This window comes from Mustelus asterias, chromosome 2, assembly GCF_964213995.1.
Source record: "Mustelus asterias chromosome 2, sMusAst1.hap1.1, whole genome shotgun sequence".
NCBI lineage: Eukaryota > Metazoa > Chordata > Chondrichthyes > Carcharhiniformes > Triakidae > Mustelus > Mustelus asterias.
Genome location: NC_135802.1, coordinates 107,109,674 through 107,127,403, shown reverse-complemented (window position 1 = coordinate 107,127,403; position 17,730 = coordinate 107,109,674). Strand labels below are relative to the sequence as shown.

Below are 17,730 nucleotides of genomic sequence, written 5' to 3'. Positions count from 1 at the left end.
TTTTAGAAAATACTCGTAAAAAGATAAAACTCTTGACAAAATATATACAACCAGCGCAGCTTACAATATATATGCAACACATTAAATTAAAATAGGACAATAATATTATACAGTAGTTGGTTCTTAGTGTAAACACTTCGATGATAGTGCATCTCTGGTTCGCCTAGAGATTGCCAGATCTTGTTCTTTTCCAGACAAAATAAGTTTCTTTTTGGTTTGTTTCCTAGGATTTTCTATCGCATTACATCTTTCCCTTCCAACTTCAACGGGCTAGCATCCCACTTTGGGACTGCTTTCGGAATGTCTCATCCTGAAGTATTAATAGTTTCTGAGGTAGATGAGGATGGGGAAGGAGTGGATGAGGTAGAGTTTGATTTGTCTGAGGTATCTTCTGTGGTTGCTTCGCTCCCAGGTGTGGCCGGGGAAACTGAGGTCAGGCCTTCCTTTTCTCGCTTCTTCTGCTTCATCCGCCGATTCTGGAACCAGATTTTGACTTGCGTCTCGTTGAGCTGAAGAGCAGCAGAGATTTCCACCCGCCTGGCCCGGGTTAAGTACTTGTTGAAGTGGAACTCTTTCTCAAGCTCCGTGAGTTGTTTGGTGGTGAAATTGGTTCTCACCGTATTTGGCTGACCGGCAAAACCAAACTCTCCAGCCTTTCCTAAATCGGGGGGCACAAAAAAATGATCACAAAGCAGGTAAGTCAAGAGGATTTAAAAGATAGAATGCGACAACTGCTGGGCTAGTTTTACTGCATTGATAATCAATCATTACCCTTTCAGTAGTTTAGAAATGTCTTGTCAGGAAAGCCTGAAAGGATTACTCTACAACTGTTACATGTCATCAGCTAGCTGATGTTTAAATTATGCTTCACATAATGCTGATAAGACAGGGAGGAAAAGGATAGATCAAAGAACAGGACAATGTAGGCGAAAGGTGCGGCCATCAAATCAGCTTGAACAACATGCAACAGATTAAGATTTTTGCAAAACTCGAGTCTGACACGCTTTATAATCGCTTTCCTCGACCTTCTCATTAGTATCGGTTTTCGACCTTAGAGTTACCTGTAGGAAGGAATGTACCTGGAATAGAGAATTTACCTGTTTTTGGAGGATTCCTCTTCACCTTCATCCAGTCAAAGGTTTGTGCTGGGGGAGGGGTCTCTGCAGACGGGGAGCAGCAGGCTTCCTGGTGACTACCATGGACGGGTGACAGAGGGTGACAACCCGCAGCCAGGGCTAAACTCTGCTGTTCCTGCCCGTAAGGGTGATGGGAATATTGGCCTGGCCCCACCATCCCGCCATAGCCGTGGTTATGAGGGCTGATAGCTGAGGCAATGTTTCCAGGGTAGACAGCAGGAGCACACTGAGGGTATCCTCCGTTGCCATCCGTCTCTTGATTAAGTGAGTAATGACTGTAGCCTGTGTTAAAGCTCTGGGCTGGGTATCCTGCCCCACAGTTGGGGTGGGCACTGTAGGAGATGCCCAGGTTGTTGTGATGTGTGTAGCTAGTCTGGTGATGGTGATGAGAAGGAGGAGGAGCGCCTATTTGGACGCTTCTGCTCACGAGATAGCGGTCATCAGCGTTGCAGTTATTATTGTTAACGGCACAAGACTGATAAGTTGTAATTCCTGGATCTACATGGTAACTTCTGGAGGAGCAGGTCCCAGTTTCTCCGTTAATGATGGAATAGTCTAGAAAGGAGTTCATCCTTGCATTGTCCATCTGTCACTGGAGTAACCAGCATATAAAGTGACAGTCCACCAACCTGGATGGACCGTGCCAACTTGCCCACTTCCTCAATGGGGATGAAACAAAATGATATCAATATACAGTGAAGTGTCGCCACGTGATCCAATCCGTCCAATCGCCGCCTTCCCTGCGAAGTTTGCATGCTTTTGCTGGTGATCGATGAGTGTTTTAGTGGCATTTAAATTACAAACGCTCTTCCATCAAGGTTACGCGCATTATTCGCCCACAAATGCATTACACTTCAAAGCATGCCCGGCAGAATGCCGCAGGAATGTATTCAAGGTGCACGTACTCTTTCTTTCGGATCTGCAAATGCCAGGAGAGTTACCGCGAACCGCGCGTCCACAATGGGGGAGAATTTATCCCGTCTCCTCCCGCACAGCAGCCGCTCTGTCAGGTAAGAACAGCCGCTGGATTAAATACCTAACAGCCGGAACATTAGAGAAGAGTTATAGGAATGGCATTACTCCACCGTGAAAAGGGCATGCATGTTCCTGTGTAATGTCTGCGGTAGTATTGTGTGTGAGCGGCGTGTCCCCCCCCCCCCCTCCCCCGCCCCGCCAGCAGAGCTGGGTAATACTTATTTGTCGGGGAAAAGCTATGCAAAAGGAATCTGTTATGTGTCAGACCACTTTGTGCACTTTCTTTAAAGACAATACAGGTAACTGTGGCATAGCTCAGATTTTCTTCAGGCACAAGATACCCTGTGCATGTCCTGAACTGATTATACCCCAACCAGTACAACATCGCTCTCAAGGCGACCCTCAAAACAAAAGGGCAAGATGATTGATTGGGCGAAGAGGTTTCTGATGTGAAGATTTGTATTTAAGCAGTATGTGATATGGTGTGCGCTTGTAAAAGGAGGCGCCATGCCTTCACTGTGCAATAATGTCACAAGGAAGCATGCAACAGCCTATCAAGGCCTGGCCTTTGCCTGTCCTCAGCTTCCTCGCTATTGGCATGGAAATGAGCAGCCCCTTCAATCGAACACAGGCTGGCGGGAGCATCCCCTCACTATAGGGCTACAGGCAGCCAAAGAGTCTTCTATATTATATTGGCTGCCTGCCTATTTATTCTGCTTGCAGCGGGAATCAGAGGGTTTTTTTTCCACACAGATATGAATAATAACTCCCTTGGCTGAGACATAATGTAACCAAACGTGGTCGATTGGAAAACGCTGCCGCCCATCTGTCAGCTTCCTGTAGAGTCCTCTTAGAGCAGTTCAGGGTTGGTGGTGATTTGAGATCAATCTTTTGCACATTACAGAGTGACGTGGATCAGGGTTGGATACAGTAATTTACTCGGATTAGTTAATTATGACAAACGGTGGATTCTAGCCCTACTGTAAGAGAAAGCATTGTGGAATGGCGGCCACGCGTGGAACACTGGGTTTATTTCGGTGTACCTTTAGCCTTTATGAGATTTGACAATTTACAATGAAAGCAACTGCTCGCTTAAGATTTGTGAAATATTTCTGAGTGACTTTTCACCAATCACCTAACTGTAGTAATCGTGAAATTCGCAAAAAAAAACAATTTGCCGCAAAGAGCAAGTCACAGCAAGTATTTCCCAATATATGTTTCACACCGAAAAATGTGTAAAATATAAAAACTACACTCTCTGAACAATGGACTTAAGTTCAGGAAAGCTCCAGTTTTAATTCCAAGTGATTGTCCTTAAACAGACAAAACGAGCACAGAAATGAATTGCAAATCAATAAGAAATAAAAAAAACAGGAAAGATTTTTGCGGATTATATTTTAAAAAAATCTCTCCTTTCTGTTCACAATGGTAACTTTACCGATATGCCATGGAAATTGGTTCTTCGACATATATTAGGCGGCAATTAGAAATGATCCTTTCCTGTTGTCGCCCCTGTTCCCATATGCTGGTGAGTTAGAACAAATGAGCAGCTTTACTGTAACAATCAGTTCCGCCATCTTTCTTCACTGTCTCGGGAGCGGAAACTGGCTGCTGAAGAAATGTGCATTCAATCGCTTTCAACAACGACAAAATGCCTTTTGTAGTTTTCAGTTATCAGCCTGCAAAAATACTTCTCCCCCTTCCCCCCGCCGAAGCAAGGTTTTTTTAATTGATGCGGCTGACCCGAATATTCCGTGAGAGGTCCGTACCCCCCCCCCCCCCTCACCCCCCGTACCCCGTAAACCAAGGGCTGCCTTTCAGCATTTGAGGGCAATCGCCGTCGCCATGAGTCATCGAGTGCGGTCTCAAAGCTTGTATCTCTGAGGCACCGGGCCAGCTTCTCTCATTGTGCTTTGGGGCTAAGGACACCTCTCCTAGTAAGCTACCATTATGTCGTGTAAAGGCTTGTTTAATAGCGACAAGTTATCGACAATGTGTCACTATCTGCCCGTGCGGTTTGTTTTTAATAAGGAAATATCGCCTTCTCTACACACAGAATACAGTAGCAGGCTGATAAAGAAAGCGACACTGGCCTTCGCACAAAACCAGTAATACAGTGTGCAATAAAAGTCCTTTCCATTATTTCCCTGCTTAATGATGAAACAATTGCAACTCCAGGCCAGCAGTCACATCGTTGTAAATCCTTGCACCGTGAGTCTAGATGTGGAGTGAGTGCCAGCAGCAAGCAGTAGAAAGCGCCCTGCTCTTTATAAGTAACAGTGAAAATGAATTACGACCCAACGCCTACAAGTTAGAAACTGACAGGGGTTCCCCAATCCAGGCAAATACGTAAGATGTTTTTTTTGTTATGTACTGCTGCGATTGATCCATTTGATGACATTCTCATTCATAAAAGGGCTTTGATTTATGAGTTTGGGAAGAATTACCTCCAGAGCCGTTCCTGTCACTGCTTACGCAAAAGCCCAACGTGCTTTCGAAAGGCAACACAAACACACAGTGCACCGCGGCTAATATTGAAAGTTTCTGTCGAATGGAGATACAACAAGTACTTCGGGGAGGGGACAGAGAGCATGTTACAGGAGGATTAAAACAACAAAAAAGGAACCGCGTCCTGAAGCCCTGGTGCACAATAAGGGTGCATTCCTACAGCTGCTATTTCATTTACACAAATGCAAATGCAAAAATAAACATAATATGCCTGGCCTTTTACAGAATGTGGGCCGAGATTTGAGATCATGTTTTTTGAAGACTTTTTTTCAAAAAAGATTGCAACACATGAAACATTTGTTCTGAATGGATTTTTTTAAGCGCCGTTCCCGGCGCTCCCTCAGAACTTACTTTCTTTTTTAAAAAAAAGTTGTTGGCTTTACTTGAATCAAATCGGTTTTCGCTAGAAAATCTCTAATGCACGATTTGTTAGTAAAATAATAAACTACTTGGCAATGCCAAAGTTCCTTAGGACCAGTTAAATTTATTTAGGGCCGGTTTTAATGGTGCTTGGTGCAGTAAAACGTATGGAAATCTACACTGTGATGATGACTGGCAATAGGGCAATAGAGGAATCGGTGTTAAAGATTAGATACTGGCATCAGTAGATACAGAGGTTTGTTTGATAACAAACACAAATGGACGCGAACACTCCTAAACTTTTCCCCTTCTTTCCTAGATTTTCTGAGAGTTGGCAGATTCATCCATGGGGTGTGAACTTAAGAAGATTTTTCGACGGAATATTATTCATTCCTATATATAGCTTTTTTTTTGCCATCGTTCAGTTTGTTCTATGGAATTGTTAACATTAAAATGTAGCGCCACATATTTTGTGCAATTTAATTTAATAAAGTCGATATTAATACATTTCCCGGCTCTCTGCCACAAGCAGTTTTGGTCAAAGTTGGAAAGCCCAATTTTATTGTTGTTGCTGTGCAGTCACACAATAAAGATCCCGGATTGTTTTATTCTTCTTCGTCATCTTCAATAAATACTGTTATGAAAAAAAAGGTAAAGAACGAGACTGACCAGAATGCTCAATTTTATTAATGCATTTATGTCAAAAAATGAAAGGTATTTATTAAGTGAAAATAGTCCTGAGAGAGAAAATGCTTCAGGATGCCTACCTGTAGCGTATAATATTTTGCTCTATCAAATTATTCATGACAATGTACCTTAAAATAATACAAAAGTAAAAGTAGCGATCGGATGATTTCTATGCAATCATTTTCATGAGGGGCCCACGTTTGCTGGATGACGGGTCATGAAACACGGGGCATTAGTCCAAATACAATAACTAACTTTTGCAATTATAGATGGCCCTCGAACACATTCAAGTTAATCAAAAGAAAACAAAAAATACTGACCATTTTGAAATGAACTGAAGGAAAGAAAACGAATTTAAATGAAGGCATATTCTGCTCACACCGACTTTTCAGTTAGTAGTTCAAATGCTGCAAATCGATTGTGGTTAAAGTATCCGTAAAAAAGTCAAAACTATCAGCAGAAAGATCCACAGGGCTGTCGAGGGACCCTGGCAAACTGGGCGATACTCCATCTGAAAGCTGCAGGCAGGATTCTGTGGAAAATACGTTAAAATCCTGTAAAGAAGGGACATCAAGGGCCTCTGGACTGTTATTGTTCAAGCCAGCTGCACAGTTCTGGGCCATTGTTGACAGGCAGTTTTGAACAGTGGGTGACTGCTGATGAAAATGTTTTAGATTTTTCTCATTGCTGGGCAAAGGCGAAACTGGGAAACTTTGGGATTCTCCATTGTGTAAATTCTGCGCCTGCTGTTGAGTCAGTGCATTGGGTTGATAACTATAGCCTTCTCTGTCCAAGAGAGCGCCTGTAACATTATTGATGCCTTGCTCAAAGAGTGACTTCTCTTCATCATCCTCTGGCTGCCCACTATCCTCCAAATTCTTAAGTTTGCCATCGCTGTTTTGGTTTTCTTTGCACTGAGTCTGTCTTTTGTGCTTCATTCGTCTGTTTTGAAACCATACTTTCACTTGTCTTTCAGTCAAATCAAGCAAAGCTGCAATCTCCACCCGTCTGGGTCGACACAGATACTTGTTGAAGTGAAATTCTTTCTCCAGCTCCAAAAGCTGTGTGTTTGTATAAGCTGTCCTTAACCTCCGCGATCCCCCACCTGTATTATCCGGAATTTCGTGAGTTTCTACAAATGAATAGAAGTGAGAAGCAACAATAAAAGAGTTTGCGGTCACTTGAACCAAAATTTTATAAAATATAGACCATCCACTGCAACAAAATGGCCGCCTGAATGCAGTAAACCCATTGTTTCAATGTCTGCGGCTCTGGCGTCTGCCACTTGCTAAAATATTAAAGATATTGTGGCATACACGTGCACCAAAGCCCAGGCTTGCAGTAAAGTTTACAGCAGCCTTTCCACATTTGGTGAGCTCTGCATCAGCTGCATTACCATGAAAGTGCACTCATCTATCACTCTTCATTACTGTCAAATATCAAAACTCTAGGATGGGGAGAACACAGAAGGTCATTTTCTGACTAGCCCGGCAAATAAATCATCCTCCATTAAATAAGTTGGCAAAAGTGCTGTGATCTCTTAATTATTAACTAGCCCCCAAAATAAAACTGATTAAACAATTCATGCAAAGAAGCGGGAGACTAAGTTAAGACAATAATTTAGAAGCGAAACGTCTTTGAGCTGACCTTTCTGGGAAAGACAGGATGCCGCGGGTCCAGAAGAAGCAGGCAGGTGATTCTTCTTGGAGTTTTTTTTCTCTTTCATCCAGGGGTACTCCGGAGGTAGAGTCGCGGCTGGTAAAGGGCTTGTGCCATTTGGGCTCTGTTTTGGGCGGCTTTGGCGAGGATGACTGCTGGGATTCAGGCTGGGGATGGTTTGCTCAAAAGGAGGAGGAATCACTGTCGAGTGTGAAAGCGTCGAGTTCTTGATTGATGAACTTTGAAATGTATCACCGACAGGGGGAAAAGATGTCAGGCACTCAGCAAGCGACGGCTGACTATTGATAAAACCAATTTCTCGTTCAAATTCGTAATTCATTGCCGTCTCCACAGAACGTAGGGGAGAAAGTTAGGTGTTAGTTATTTTTTGGCCGGTAAAAAAAAATAAATATCGCTGCTGGTTTTTTTTTTCTAATTCACTGATTACAGCCGTATGGGGACCGTGCTACTATTAAACTATTGAATTCATGGAGACAAGGTTGAAATTGGACCGAATTCGCTGTCACATGATTGCGTCTGCCCAATGACAATTTGGGGTTTAATCAAAAGAAGGCACTGTCTATGTGATTGATCCAAAAAGTCGGAGAGAAACGCCTCATTCAAGGCCAGCAGTGTTTTGATTTCCACTTTTTGATCCATCTTCCCATAATAAATGTGAAAAAGATTTTTTTTTTATTTTGAAGCTCCTGGAAATCAGTTCATTCGGCCTTTGCCTCTTTCTTTCTCTCCCTCTCTTGTCTCCTGCACACTTGCTGGCTCCTCTTTCTCTGTGTGTTACCGACTGTCACGAAGACGACTTGCACCTCACAAATCATCTTGCACCTAAATCTGACGCCTAGAGTCATTAACAAAGTAATCCATTAATCTTCAAAGTTTTGACACTGGACCCCAGAACCCAGCCACATAAGAAGTTACACAGACGAAGCTGCAGCCATTTGCTTCATGTTTTCGTTGGGAGTTCGGTCCCCCTATTATTATATTTGTACAGTACCGGATATTCTCTGATTATTGTGCTGTATGAAGGCAATAATTCAAGCAGGAGGTCGAATATGGCGGTGATTCTGGATACTGCATTATATTATTTTTATAGCCGTCTGTTTATAACCAACGAAAAACGTAAAAAGGCGTATGGCTGAAGGTATTGTATTCTCTTGTGTTTTGTGAAATTTGCAACATCTAAAGATTAACTGCGGGCGATAATAGATTGCTGTGTTTAAAACACACATGTACACACACGCACAAACACACACAAACATGTAAAAAGATACACATTGCATATACAGTCAATAGAAAACGAAACAGTTTTAACAAAACGAAGATTTGCGTGGCTTGTTTGAAGGAACGAGCTGTGTGTTTGCTTTCAAAAACGTGATTTTCGAATTCATTTGAGAAAAAAAAAATAATCGTACTTCTTTCTAAATGGTGGGAGAGGTGGGGGAGGAGGGGTGTTGGTTAAAACAAACTTACGATGCACTTAGATTCGTTATGGCCCGCAGTATTTACTAAATATATTCGCACTTAGGAAGAAATCCTTCAGCATCAAGGAATTGTATAGTGCTGGGATTGTGTTGATCTGGGTTAGATGGAAATAGTAGTGGTTTTCCAGGCCTCCCTTTTGCTTATACCGCAAACAAAGCTGTAAGGAAGTATGTGTCCTATCAATCTTGTTCGGCAATAGATCTGACAGCTTCTGGCCCCCAAGAACACATTTAAAGCTTCTCTCTGCAATGTCGAATACCAGCAGCAAGAGTTTGAGAATTCTTCTTGGTACTTGTAATAGTTTCCAAAAATATTTTGTTTTTCGCCATAGCATCTTCAACTCTACTGAGTTAGAACCCAGGGTGAGTTCATAGAAAATATTATACGAACGTCTAATCATTTACGAGCTTTCCCTCTGTTAGGTTTGAACTGTAGGCTTTCACGCTAAGCTTCAAATGGGACGACCTTTTGAAATTAGATGGAGCTTTTGTATGTGAAATGTGTGTAGGTGTTTGGCGTTCTGCAGATTTTTGCAGCCTTTCTGTTGCACGGGCATGTGGGCGAAAGTAAACAGCATTGGATTCAATTTGTTGGCAACACAAAACGGAATGAAATAGAAATTAATGCATCTTAAGCTATAAACGATGTTGATTTTATTCTTTTGCTGCTTGGAATATTTAGGAAAAAGACACCATCCGGCTGAGAACGCTTCAATTCTGCAACCTATACGGCTTGAAGAAAACATGTTCTGGGGTGTAAAATATGCATCAGAAAGCGTAATTAGGTTGCTACAATTTTGTGAGTAAACAATTCTTGTGTTCTGAGAGAAATTCCGTGGATTTATATTATTTTTGAAGACAAAGATTTAAAGCTGATTCGAAATTGGAAATGTTATTTCGATATATCAGTTAAGGAAAGTAATAAATATTGAGTAAATAAGCCACTTCTCAGGGACTTTTCGTTGCAAGTTAATATTTGGAAATGTGGTAAACTTGTCAAATAACTTTGGAATATTTCATTGTGGAACCTTTCGGATCGCGGCTAAACCAGACTTTTTAAAGCGTTCTCTCGTTAAAGGCGATTCATTTGCGTGCACTGTACAGAAAGAAAGTTGGCTCGACTGGTGTCACCTCACAAAATAATTTCGTTCAATCTGCATTTGTGAAACTTGTGCTTTATAGCAGTTGATTAGTGTAATGTAGCCCAGGTTCTGCTTAGGTAGCATCATTCAGTTCGTCAATATGCACTTTAATTGTATCACTTTGAAAACATTGCTAGCTGCATAAAGAAAGTCTCCTATGTATTTTGGATAGGAAGATAAATTAGACAGTGTGTCCTTTGGGAAGCTTTGACAGCGAGTATGCCGACAACATGGCGTCTCCTTCCTCGGCTCTCAGGCTCTGCCACATGGAAATTAATTTAATTTTTTAAAATTGAGCATTAAGTGTAAGTTTTCTTCTTCCTGTTGTTGCACAATTTGAGAAGCCTATGCATACCACTCGCAATGCAGAAATGGATTCTCCGACTGTATATGTTTGATTGTTTAACTGATACATTAATTACTGCCCATGCCATCCAGTCGCAAAATATTATTTCTGAAATCAATAATCCAGATAATGATTAAGCAGCGATCTTACGAATGAAATGATACACCATCACTATAAGTTCACTTTTGAGTTTTATTCGTTGCTGCGGACAGCACCGTAACTTCATGTTGAAAAGGATTTGAATTAAAAGGAATATTTACAAATACTGAATTGGTGAATATTTTTTACATTGCATTTTATACTCCCAACAAAACTGATAGTTTGAGATAGCAAATGTTCAGGGGGGCGAGGTGTTTATTTTATATGAAGTGGCTGTGACATTTAAAATAAATAAGGGACATACTGATAATTTAAAAATAAGGTTCTTTCCTACCTTATTTATGGTTAAAAGTTAAGCAGTAAGTAATTAGAAAAACACACCAGGATCCGAACAGGCTGTTATGTTTTAGAAAATTCAGCCGCAATTGTCATTTTTTAAAAGAATCCTGGTATAACTGGAATTTGTATATTCAATAGCTAGAATTTTAGAAATATTTTCCGGTAGCATTTATTAATCTAATATTAACTTAAGACTAATAACATCAAGCACTTCTAAGTCCTCACGCTTTCTCTTCTCTCTCTCTCTCTCAGCATGTACACCTTTTTTGGAAAACGGACCGGGAAACGGCGGCAAAGAATAATGTTTCTTGACTGGAGTAATATTGTTTATCCAATGCAATATCTGTATCTTTTATGTGTGATTTATATGCATCTTGATCAAACAAAGCATTATTAATTATTAAAAACTGAAGCTAGTAATGCCTTCTTGTAAATCCTTTCATTTCTTGCGTGGGGGAGAATCTGAGTTCTTTTCTTCTCGGCCTCAACAAATGCAGCATTGGAGACAGATGCAAGCCACATGATAATGGATGATGTTACAGTGTGGGGGTTGAAGCACTTGGTTGTAGCCACACAACACAAAGGAAATCTGACTACTGGGCTGAGTGCTTTACTGTGCATTGCTGAGCGTGTTACATTTTTGCAAATATTTTGGAAGAAACACTATATATGTGATTAATCGAAATTAACATTACAAGCAACACAGTATTGCTGACAAAAAATTTTTATTCGTCTGAACTAGCTGTCCAACGGATATCTCATTTGCAGCATGGAATGCATATCTAAAACAAAACTGTGGCAATTTTGTGTTCCATTTTAAGAATACTACAGTTACAGACTAAGTCTCTTGGCGTTATTCCCACAATTGACCAAATTGCGTTTTTCATGAATACATTACTAACAGAAAACTACTTTTCTGTGTATTTTACAGGAATAAAAAAAACATATATTTACCATGACTTATAACACAAGGCTGAACAGAACCAAGTAAATAGTCAATGTACAGTTCTCTTTATAAATATGCAACGATGGGGATAAATAATATTTAAAACACTTAGAATATTCTCCTTTGCAAGAGCAAATAAATAAATTTTGAATGTTCACCAGCATACACACATACTGAAAGATGGACAAGAACTCTTATTTGCCCAGGGAGACCCTGTACAAGCGCTTTAATCTTGTTTAACCATTCAATGTAAAGAAGTGCAATATAAACCATTTTACTGTTCCTCGCAAGGAAAAATAAAGCACGAACAAATTCACGTTTAAGTATTTTTGTTTAGAAAATTTGTTCATATACCCTGTTCCATAGAGTAGAAGATTATATATGCAAAGTTCTGTAAGCCTTAGTACTTCACTTCTACTATTGAATGTTAAGGCTGGAGTCCATGAAAAGAACAATCACTAACCAGAGACAGAGCAATGCAAGCAATGATTGGTTGTCAATAGGTACATTACATGTAAACTATAAGGGTTGATAATAAATCAAAAAGGCAAGGGGGGAGGGGGGGCAGAGGGAGTGTAATCATAGATAACGTGACGTAAAAGCATGAGAAAGTGATAGTCCACCGGGAGCTAACTGGCCCATTACAGATGGGTCAGTTTAGGTGCTTCCTGAATTCTTCCCTGAGACGGATGATGCGAAGAAAGGTCTGTGTACGTGGGATGTGGGTCGCAAGGTCCATGGTGATGGTTGCTTGTCATTGGCCCTGCGCTGTTGTAGTCCATGTTTCCAGAGGGAGGATGACCGAGGTGGGTTAGGCTGAAAAGGGAAGGCCCAGAGCTCGGCATGGATTCCACAAAGTTTCCTCCAACATAGACTGGGCTACCCTGTAAATGAGGAGTCCCATAGCCTCCATTGCCTTGAAGAGGGTGCGTGTCATACTCCGGCGTCACAGCAGCCGTCCCAGCATACCTCTTCTGTGGAGGTGGGCAACTGTTGAGGGGCCCGGGGTAAGACGTAGGGATAGCATAGGCGTTTTGATGAGGTTTGCTGAAGGACGTGGGCGAGTGGGGGTCGTATGGAGCACTGGTTGTCAAGGAATGCATCGAGTTTACATATCCTCCTGCAGCTGATGGTGGAATGGGGCTTCTGCAGGGCGACTGTCCGCCAGAGGAAGTTAGCATGCCTTTCGCTTTCTGATCCTTTTTGTATTTCATTCTACGATTCTGGAACCAGATTTTAATCTGTCTTTCAGTGAGGTTTAAGAGGTTGGCCATTTCGACCCTCCGGGGCCTGCAAAGATAGCGGTTAAAGTGAAATTCCTTCTCCAGTTCCACCAGCTGAGCACTGGTGTACGCTGTGCGTGCCCTCTTGGAGGCTGGGCCCGGAGGACTTTTTTCGCCAGCAGAACTTTCAACTGGAAAGAAAAAAAACAATGATCACATCCGGTCATGGGGCATTATAGAAGTTATGATATATTTACATCGCATAAACTCTATGACATATTCTAATATATTCCCAATAAATTACATCAACATATAACCCCATTATTAACATCTTAATGGCCCATTCACCACCTTCAGAAATCCCACAACATCTTTACTCATTCTCCAAACTATTATCCTTAGTAATAATGATGTAATAAACCATCACCAATTCCAATCAAGGTGTTATGTTTTGAGCTGGTACTGCCAAAGCACTGCTTTAATTTGACCCATGCTGCAATCAGTAGAACAGCATTTTAAATAGGGCGATGCATGGCAATAACAGCGAATTGCCTATTACTATACATATCTAATTATAACCCTTGGTATTATTTAGAAATGAAACCGACTTCATGTTACCTGACACTTTACTATCCCACATTCCAAATAATGCACTTGTTTGTGCCGCAATTGTACCAAACATGATTAGAAAGATCATTTTAAAGCGATGGAATGATAGCTAACAACGCATTTGACTAGAGGTATTTATTGCATGGTAAATACAAGTAACGATGAATCAAATTCATAAGTCTGAAATAAACTCGGAAAATGTTGGAAACACTCAGCAAACATCTGTGGAGAGGAAAACAGAATTAACCTTTCAGGTCAATGACCTTCCATCAGAACTGGAAAAAGTGAGGGATGTAAACGTTTTTAAGCAAGTGCAAGGTGAAATATGGGAAAAAGAATTTGCTTAAACCCTAGTCATTTTTAATTTTTCCTGATTCTGGCCACCGACCTGAAAGATTGGCTGTGGTTCGCTCTCTATAGATGCTGCCAGGCCTGCTGAGTATTTCCAGCATTTTCGGTTTCATTTCAGAATTTTAGCACCCGCAGTATTTTGCTTTTGCTTCATGATTTGGAGTCACGTGTCCATTTGCACTTAAGATCTACAATTTTTTTTATTTTATATAAAATTGAAGGTAACTCCTTATACACGTGTTCTATGTCAATACAAGTGTGCTTGCGTACTTTGCAATTGTAGTCTACAGATGCAAATCTGATAACTAAGTATCATGGAATCATTCAGACTAGTACAGGCAATTCATTTGTCCGTAAATTTGGTTATCACTAGTTAGTAATTCGTTTACATCAATCAGAATGGTGTGCGTACATGTTTCTATAATTGGAGATGAGCAATAGACATTGCAAGTCCAATCATATATGCATCGTCATTAAAACTTAAAATATGGTAAAGTTCAGTCCCAAACCTGGACCTTTTAATAAATATTTAATTATCCATATGTAGAATATATGCACATTACTGAATATTTAATTATTGATGTTATATGAACATCAACTCCTTAAATCCATATATAGTTATACGTATACACAATAATATCATTAAAATATAACTGATATAATTAATGCAAACGTGGATTCTAGAGGAATTGTGTCTGCGTGTTAAGTGTGGAAGAGTGATGGCGAAGGGAAAGAGCGAGAGGAGAGGCAAGGCAGAGAGAGGGGGAGGGGTGAAATGGGAAAGAGAAGGAGGAATGGGAGAGGAATAGAAAGGCTGAAATGCATTTTCCCAACTCTTTCCCGATAATATATGCTGTCAATTGCCTAAATTACATTTAGTAAATATTCCTGTGTTTTTGCTAAACGAATTGCCTAATCACGGTTTAATAATAACCCATACATTATTTTTAGGCCCAGGTTCCAAAACTATTGAAACTGTTGTTGTTTAGATTTTATGGAGCTGAGGGCAGTATAGAGTTCCAGTAGTTCCATTACCAACACTACCCGCTGTACAAACATGTCGATTGATAACCAAAAGGTAAAACAGGGCACTTTATACCTGAACTGGAACTGCTGGTTTTTTGCTTGGCGTTTTGGCGCGACTCTTTCATCCAGGGGAATATTTGTTTACTAATGGTGGTTTGTGAGGTAAGTGTAGGATTTTTGTTTGTGCTGGACTGGGTCGAGTTGCTGCTGGTATTTTGGGGTGGTGAGACAGATGGTGGTGGTGGAGGAGGAGGAGGTGGTGGCTGCTTCTGTTGCTGTTGCTCTGCAATAACTGGGTGGTGGCTCGGTTGGCTGGCACTGGTTCGCATGCAACTCTCATTGATATCGTTGGGTTTGTGATGGGGAACAGTGCTGGCCGGTGACTGCAGAGAGCAGGCGGGCCGATGATAGTCGTTTTCCACGTGGGACGAAGGCGGGTATTGCTGCTGACTGGCATTGTAGTTAAAACCATTTGCTCCTTGGTATGTGTAACCACCGAAAATTGCAGAGCTGTCGTAGTATGTCGCCTTTTGCATCTCGTTGTTTCCCAATATTTATTTCGCAAACTGACAGGGTCTTGACACCCTTATAGAATAACATTGGCACCCTGTATCACGTGACTCTCTTCTTCCAATGGCCTCTTCGGGTAGACCTGGGGTTACAAGAAACAAAACCATAATGGCGAAATGGTACAAATCCATCTTACTCTCAATAGCAACTGACATGAAAAGCCATAAAAAGTGTGCAGCAATATTTGGTCACACAGCTTAGCCCTGGGCAACCTGAGTATAACAGCGGTTTAAAACTGATTCTCAGCGGTAAATGCTCAGTGTGGTTGCGCGGCGAACAATCGGTAGCTGCAGATTCCAGCTTTTTATTTTATTTTGTCTCATCGGGGAAATACAATGCTACATATGGGTTCATGTGAAAGATGGATTTCGGTAGGTTAAACTTAGGAGCAACCTTCTTCCTAGGTAGTTGAAAAGAAGAGCCACTTTATATGCCGATAAAGTCATTTTTTTCAAGCCAATGCTTATGGGATGTGATGGCTTTGCGCTATGTGTATCTGTGTAAACTGGACTCAGTGATAAAAATGTGATTCGTTACAGATCGAATGAGATGAAATTTAAATGGTGTTAATACTGCGACGAGTAAATTATTTTTTTAAAAAGTGAAACCGAAAGAAATCAACTTTAGCAGTTAAAACTTTCTGCAAAGAAACACAAAGATACATTCAAGCTCAAAATTATGAATAGGTTTGTTTTAATTCCGATAACTAGCAAGTTAATTTGGGCGCTGGGTGTAAACGCTGCTGTTTAGGTATAATTTTAAAATATTTGCCGTTTTCCCCACTGTCTGGGTAGTGGTGTTAGCTTGTATTTGTACATTCCGTTCTTGTAATAGACACCGCTGGTACTGCAATAGACTCGTTTCCCCAGAAAAGGATCTCGGTTTAAAATACAGATTTTGCCATTCTCTAACCCGGGATGTGGAACGAGCATTACATTAGGTGCACTGTGGTTGATATCATTGCATTTAAACTAGTATTTGTTTTGGCTCCCCAGATTTAGCAACACTGATGGGCAGAAATGTCTTGTGAGTGTGTGTGTGTTTTTTTTTGTTGGTTCCACTTTTAACAGGTCACCATTTGGTCTGGCGGAAATTTCCAAGGGTTCCTTTTACTGTTTGAATTCTACCTGCTAAAAGCATGATGGATCGGAAAGGACCAGGAACCTGAAAAACTGGCGTTCTTCTGCATGACCACGGTGTGAACTTTTCTTCCAACCAAACGATAATAGGCTCTGTCTCTGAAACTGCTCTTAATTTGATGTATGGGGGTCACTGGGCCGGAGAAGAGTTGAGAGCCCAGCCCACAAAAAGCGTCTGCATCATGAGAAACAGGCAGCAAACGTAGCACTATCCTATTCAAGTGGTTCAGTTAATTATCATCTTTTTTTTTAAAGTGCTATCCTTATACCTCATTTTAAGGGTTGTTTTAATCTGCTTCTTCCGTGGAATAAAAATCAATTAAAAGGGCAACATAAAATCGTGGTCGCATCGCATGTACACAAAGCTCACCTTAGGCCTGCAGATCTTTGATCAATGTACTAAAAAAATCCGGATATTTGGTCACGGGTGTGCACTTTAATAGGTTAAGGTATCTATAGGTCGGTTGTCATGACGAGATTTTTCTTTATTTAGAGTAAGAAATATGGCCTAAGCGAGCAAGCCATTGTTTGCTGGGCCTCTCTTCACTGCAGTCACACTGATACAAAGGAAAATGCACCAGTAAAGCGAACCCATCCATTTTGTGGTGCTGCCAGGAACATAGTCCCAGCTCCTGGTAAGCAGGGCTCCCCTGCACATGTTAAACCTGACCATTTAAAAACAAAGATTTCCATGTGCGTTGTACATTTTTGTTGGCCAGCCAAATGTCTTCTTCTAACATTTTACATTCCTATACCTATGTAAAACATTTTTTCGCAATATCCCATTGAATGTGGCCTAGTCTTTAAAGCTATTGCAATTGTTTTAGAGCTATAAGTGAAAGTGGCACTTTTGTGATCAGTAAGGGAGGATATAGCCTGCAAAGTATAGATTTTGAATAATACTTTGTCTGTTTGTGAAACCGAATGCAATAAAAATGCTTTTGAAAAATGATTGTGATGTACTGTGCTGAGATTGAATCGTCTGTGCCATTGTTGTTATTCGCAGCACTTAATGTTCCCGAAGCATTTTGTAAATTTGAAACTATTAAATAATAAGTGGTGGATCACAGACTTCCCAGTGCTTTAAACCACAGGCCTCTGGGTAGGTCTAACAAG

At 40.9% G+C, this 17,730-nt stretch overlaps 3 protein-coding genes and 1 long non-coding RNA gene across 7 annotated transcripts in view; 1 reads left to right on the top strand and 3 right to left on the bottom strand.

Moving 5' to 3' along the window:
- Positions 1–305: 305 nt before the first annotated feature.
- On the bottom strand, positions 306–1,722 carry hoxa1a (homeobox A1a). The gene is made up of 2 exons (XM_078228418.1): positions 1,098–1,722; positions 306–658 (listed from the first exon to the last, which is right to left on the bottom strand). The coding sequence occupies exons 1-2, from the start codon at positions 1,720–1,722 to the stop codon at positions 306–308; spliced, it is 978 nt and encodes a 325-aa protein (XP_078084544.1).
- Positions 1,723–1,897: 175 nt separating this feature from the next.
- Positions 1,898–12,017, top strand: LOC144510508 (uncharacterized). The gene is made up of 3 exons (XR_013500638.1): positions 1,898–2,146; positions 9,507–9,623; positions 11,003–12,017. It is a non-coding gene; the product is annotated as an uncharacterized LOC144510508 (long non-coding RNA).
- hoxa2b (homeobox A2b) lies at positions 5,305–7,821 on the bottom strand. Its single transcript, XM_078239941.1, has 2 exons — positions 7,314–7,821; positions 5,305–6,798 (listed from the first exon to the last, which is right to left on the bottom strand). Exons 1-2 carry the CDS (start codon positions 7,663–7,665, stop codon positions 6,059–6,061), a joined length of 1,092 nt encoding a protein of 363 aa, XP_078096067.1. The 5' UTR covers positions 7,666–7,821; the 3' UTR covers positions 5,305–6,058.
- Positions 11,645–17,730, bottom strand: part of LOC144510458 (homeobox protein Hox-A3) — a 43,484-nt gene continuing 37,398 nt past the window's right edge. For 3 of the 4 annotated variants that reach the window (XM_078239919.1, XM_078239902.1, XM_078239911.1), the window contains 2 exons: positions 14,979–15,557; positions 11,645–13,110 (listed from right to left, as the gene is read on the bottom strand). In XM_078239919.1, the coding sequence (XP_078096045.1) occupies positions 12,338–13,110; positions 14,979–15,441 (1,236 nt within the window). In that variant the 5' untranslated portion in view covers positions 15,442–15,557 and the 3' untranslated portion in view covers positions 11,645–12,337. Of the gene's footprint in view, positions 13,111–14,978; positions 17,693–17,730 lie in introns of those variants that run through there. The other variant, XM_078239928.1, reaches the window with a different exon arrangement.